Consider the following 5957-nt stretch of genomic DNA (forward strand, 5'->3'; position numbering starts at 1 on the left):
AAGCCTCCAGAGTGTTAAAGTTATCTTGTGCACTGAAATGGACTGAGGAGGAAAAGGTACAGGTCCACCTCTGAAAATCAACTAGTGAAACCTCATGGATTATGATGTCTGATCCACAAACAGATCATGAGGATATCACTGAATCTTGCAGTACTTTATTTTGTGATGCATGAGATTCCCAGAAGCTGAGGCTGACATTATAATTGCTAACACACTACTCATCCAAAACCTTCTGGGTTTTTCTTTGATTTCCTAAGTTTGAACACTATTCACCTGTTCTTCAATCTAGCCAATCACTTCTGTGGAAATATCCTGCAACCTAGCAAGAATCTGAAAAGTATCCACACTGAAAAAAAGAAAGGGAAGGGGGAACCCCACAACAACCTCCGCTATCCTTTTTCCCTTGCCATTTCCATCAAACCACACTCCAATCCCAGAACAACTCTTGTGTTATGTCAGTCCCAAACTTCCTTCCTTTATCAGTCTCCTCACTCAATTCAAGAGCTCCTGACCAGGATTATTACACCAGTCCCACTCTTCCAACTTAAACCTCATTTAGCAATTCCTCTGATTCTTCCCATTGCCACCTATACTAGTGTTTTTCCATGACTCATTTTCACCTGTGTTCAGCATAACTTTCTGAATTCTCTGCATAGCAGAGAGATTAACTGGACCAGAAACTCCCATGTGCCCTGATCTCTATTCCAAGATATTAACCCTGTTTTTTTAGGAACCTAATACTCTTCACCAATTAGTTGAAAGTCCCATTGTCCTCAGGTCTGGGTGCCTTCTGGTAGGAAACATTCCCTCCTCTATTTCATTATATCCCTACTACTTCTACCTTGAACATAGACCCAGACTCACCTGAGCTGTTGAAGTTGTCTTGACCAATTACATTGTTCATAGAATTATAGTAGAAACAATTGAAATTACTCTTCCCTTTTATGGAATTTCCAAGCTGAATTTCATTTGCGTTTTTTATACTGACGCTTTGATAAACTTCATATCCTGGAATTAGCACTTCTTTTTCTTTTCTGTAGTAAGAGTATTTATCAATTTTAACACCCACGCAAGTTGTGATGGTAAACATTGTCCCTCTCTTAGAAGTAAATTTTAAAGCTTCCGTTTCAGAAGTAGATGAGGAAATAAATTGCCCAAAACGTACATCTCCCAACCCATTGTAATAAAACTTGGTTTCACAGCCTCTATAAACTGTGTAACACTCCCCAGTTTGGAGGATTTGAATGGCTCTTGTCAAATAGTAATGTAAGGCTTTGAACTGAAAGTATTGTGAATTTTGACGAAATTCTCTCACAGCTTTGTTAAATTCTTCATAAATGGGTCCAGTGTAGGCAACTATAGCTGTTCCATGGAAATCATTTAATTGTCTTGAAGAGCTTATTGTATTCTTTATTTCCTTCCATCTTTTCTTTGCTTCTTCCCATTGAACTTCCAAATGTTTATTTGCTTCCAGTTCTTCTTTTAACAACTGGGGTGCCTTTTTCTCCATTTCTTCAGAACAGCCCTCATATTGATCATCAAATGCATCATAGGCCATATCTAGGTTTGCCTGTCCAGCCACCTGTAAAGAAGGAAGGATATTTGTTGTCATATTCACTAAGGGTCTGCCACATGCTGGTGGGTGTATACTGGACATCTCATTAAGCATCATACATGTCTATTACAGAGCTCATGTATGAAATATGTATGAGTATCTCTTATGTATGAATATTCTGACTTGTGTAAAAGGGAAAAGCTAAGCTTTTTTACTGTGATTGTATTCTGCTATTATTTTTAAATTGGAGAAATATGGACAATCTTCCACTATACAATTTACAGCCTCTGAAAACCTGAGAGTCATCTATGAGTTAGTTCTGACTTAAAAGCACCTAATAACAATAACTTTTAGAAATTTCTACACATGCATGCTCTCTAACTAGCTCTAGTTAGACCCAGCTCTGAAAGCTTCTTGAGATCAAAGCTATATGAAGAGATTGACATGCATTACCTGTTGTGTTAGCCACCAAGTAAGTATCAGCCAGTAAATTGTTCTGTCTAAAAGACATGTCATTTCCAAATTCAAAAATGACTGCAAATAAATATAAGACAGTGAGAGAGAGTCATAGACATAATAAGCTCCACTGCAACTATGTTGATACATCAATTTTGTTTTAACGAATCCTCAATTCAGCCTCAGAACTCCAGGCTTATGTTCTACTGCTTCCTGGAAAGTTGACTCAGATTCTCAGCCAATAGGTTTTGCATTCAGAAAAAGGGGAGTTTGACATTAGGTTCCAGAAGGGATCTGGTATAGGAAGTTCTTATAGCCTAGTGGGTAAAGAGGTGGGCTATCAATCAAAGGCAGGTAGTTCCAATCCACCAGCAGCTCCAAGGTAGTAAGTTGGGCAAGCTCTTCCTGTGAGATTTGCAAACTCTGGAAACCCACCTGAGAGTCAGCCATGAGTTGATTCCAACTCAAGGCATATAACAACAACAGTGTTTAATTATAAAGTTGACAAAAAGAGTCAATAGCTAGTAGGAGAAAGAGATCAAGTTTTGACATTTATAAGCCCTAATATCTTACACCACCTTAGAAAGATACTCTGAATCCTTTACTATTTATTAAAATTGTTCCAAGCTTTTGTTAAGCTAGGGCTTGAACTTAAATCAATATTTCTGAATATTTCTCGCTGTTGTAAAAATCACCTTGATCAGTGTACTTTATTAATTACCTACTGAAATTTTATTTCAAACTTTTATGTTTTGTGAGATAAAAATATAAACTGCACACTTAGCAAAACAAGCCAAAGAATGAGTGGGAGGCCTTTAATGTCTTTAGCCCAGTGCTTCCTCCTCTCATTACTTCCTACTTATATCCTTCAGCAAACCCAGAAAAAGGCTTCTCTACACTCTGAGACCATTTGTGTTTTTAGTTTGTGTTTTGGTTGGTGTGGGGGTTTGGGGGGGTTGGCTTTTGTTTTGTCTTGTTTTGTTTTGTTTTTAGAACATTCTGACTTAGTTTTAGCAAGATATTGCTTGATCCACACCATAAAATGGCAAAGAGGGGCTTGTGGTAAAGTGTTCTTGGTAAGATTCTTGACAGTGGCCCCTAACACTACTGCTCCCTCTTCCATGAGCCGTTAAAAACTCTACTGCTGTCTTATTGACAGAAGCTGTTTGTCACATCCTTCTCTGATAGAATAACCAGTGTGTTGGAAACCACCTATTTCAAGTTAGGGGCCCAATGTTTAACCTATTTGTAGAAATAATAAGACTTAGACCTTCTGTACTCTAATAGAGGCTGCCCAATCCTCTAGCACATTTGGGATTAAAAAAAACCCAAAACACCAAAAAGTACTTTCATTACCATAAATTACTTAATTAGTTGTTTAAACTAACAGAACTCCATGTAGTAATCATCATTTGTGAGTAATATTTATGTCAATAACACCCGAGTACTCACATTACTATTATATCACAGACTGAATGAAATACGTGGAATGCATATTCTGTAAACAAAGTTCTGAAAGAAAAGCAGTGGTTACTGGGCAAAGGATCCTTTCCACTCATTGTGCCAAATGAGCCCGACTATTCATATCCACATGAGTGCTTCATTAGATATGGAAGGCATTGAAGTATCTCTCCAAGACTGCCTTCTCAGTTCTCATGTAATTACAATTTTACACCTTGTCAATTATTCATCTACCTAACATAAAAACTATCTTGTGTTCAAAGTGACGGGACAATTCAGAAAGACAATTCATATTCCTCTAAGGTAAACAGTGCCCAGATCCTACTATGGCATGCAGGACCCAGCCATGAAGCCATTTGATTTATTATTATTATTATTATTATTATTACTCATCTCAGAGTTCAAAGACTTTTCATTTGGGGATTCAAGTTACCTTTACTCAGAAATTGTGTTTTTCATCTCCATATCAGATCCCCTTTACTTTTCCAAACTGTAACATTTGCCCAGGACACTGGGGTTTTTAAGGGTCCTACACAAAACTGTTTACATCAGCTGAACTAACTTAGAGGAGTACAAGCACAGTAAAATTTAACATCAGGAATAGTGATAAGAAGGCAGAACAAAATGCTAAATCTCACCAAATGATGAAGGCTAAAACTTACAGAGTGTAAAGTAGTAAACTTCATTAAAAACACTGTACCTTTTGCTGAAACGTAAATACAGTCCAGATTTTTATTAGGACGTATCCTTCACATGTATCTTGACTATTGAAGACAGAACACTTGAGTATTTGCATCTTTTACATTTCTCCAGTGGAGAAAGGCAGAGATGGCAAAGAATTTTAACCTAGTAAGGACTGAGAAACAAATTCCTAATTTTCATTCATTCAGAAGCTCTTTCCCTCTCCTAGGCCAGCATTCATGTTCAGAGTTGTCAGGTACCTGTTATCCTGGGAATCCTTGCTCATTCAGTCCTTGTCCACTCGTAATGACAATGTCTGAGCTGGCTGAGCTCTGTCCTTTTAAATGGGAGAGAATTGAACTTTCAGTTTCAGATTGTACTTGTGAGGGGGGCAGAATAGTTCATAAACAAGTTACTTTGTGTTTTCATTCAATACTTTTCTTTATCTAAAGAACAAAGCAAAAATAAACACGTACAATTAAAATAAAAAATGTTTTTAAAAAGAAAAAAAAAGAGCATTAAAGTGTGTATGTGATTTCTCCCGGTTAAAAGCAGAGGTAGATTCTATCCCCACATATTTTATGTCCCTATTTTCTGAGTCATTTGAGGATATTCAGTGAAAATGAAGGTAGTGAGGTGAGTGACTTTAAGGACACTTTTTTGCATTCTTTCTCATTCGTTTCTTAATATTATACCTCCCTTTATATGCTCATAAACCATCTAAATAATAAAGCCATCCTTGCTGATTTGGTACAAAACTTTTTTTGGAAGTAATCCAGCCTCTCTTGTTTCTAGGTCTTTGCAATGGGCTCAACTCATTTTGTCTTTTGAGTAAATGGTCTCAAGTCTTAGGTGACTTCTTAGATAGCAAATAACACAACAGACCAGGCTATCAGAAATCTAAAGCATGTCACATCATATCCAGAAAGTAAAAAGCTTCACTGACATTTATGGGGTATCTTTTGTCACAGAATTTTCAAAAACATAGACCTAGGGAAAGGATTAAGGTATAATCCTATATGTGCAGGCATTTGACTAAACTGACTAACCTGAGTTCAGCTTAGATTCCATTTCATTAAAACTCCATTTCCACCTTACTTTTGTTTGTTGTCCACAACTAGATTATTTTTTTTTCTCTCTTTATAAGAGTTTTTCATACAATCATTAATATATGTTTTGTTTTATATAATTAAATTATCCACTGTCTAAATGTGCTGAATTTTTCATATAAAATGTGCTAAGTGTAGCATACCCATAGGGCTAAATGTGAGAAAATTCAAGCACAGGCTCTTTGACAGGGTTGGAATGACTTAAAGAAGCTTTGTAAAACTTGCCCATGTAGGAGGCCAAAGTGCAAGAATCAGAAAGTGGTGTGTCTATGACCACAGCTGAAAAGAGGCTGTTCTGATTAAGAATTATATCCTGAGTGTTTGCAATCTGAATTGTAACCTGTTACTTCCTTATTAAGCCCCATAATTGGTAGTATTGTCTTTGAGTTCTGTGTGGCTATTGCAATGAAATATCAAGTCTAACAGAGAACTAATGAATACTGTGGGAGAAATGGTTGGTGTCAGAATTGTAGGAAGGTGTGGTGAGACGGGCATGTCTGACCTCACAGAAATTGTCTTGTGCTTTTGATGCTGCTCTTGATAAAGTTAGTGGAGGTCAGACTCTGTTGCCCTATATTCATGACTTTTTTTTTTTTTACAAAATGTTTAAGTTTGACATTCTTTGTTGTTGTGTTTATTTGGTGGGTAGTTTGTCTGCTATTAGGGACCTCTCCAAAGTGCTGAAGAGCAATGGT

General features: G+C 36.8%; 1 protein-coding gene across 1 annotated transcript; it reads right to left on the minus strand.

Annotated features, from left to right (window-relative positions):
• Positions 1 to 285: 285 nt before the first annotated feature.
• LOC102873211 (T-cell ecto-ADP-ribosyltransferase 1-like) lies at positions 286 to 1558 on the minus strand. The gene is made up of 2 exons (XM_006885728.1): positions 1166 to 1558; positions 286 to 330 (listed from the first exon to the last, which is right to left on the minus strand). Exons 1-2 carry the CDS (start codon positions 1556 to 1558, stop codon positions 286 to 288), a joined length of 438 nt encoding a protein of 145 aa, XP_006885790.1.
• Positions 1559 to 5957: the final 4399 nt, after the last annotated feature.

The sequence above is a fragment of the Elephantulus edwardii genome, unplaced genomic scaffold (genome assembly GCF_000299155.1).
Source record: "Elephantulus edwardii isolate Elephantulus edwardi_28Jun2011 unplaced genomic scaffold, EleEdw1.0 scaffold00044, whole genome shotgun sequence".
Classification (NCBI taxonomy): Eukaryota; Metazoa; Chordata; class Mammalia; order Macroscelidea; family Macroscelididae; genus Elephantulus; species Elephantulus edwardii.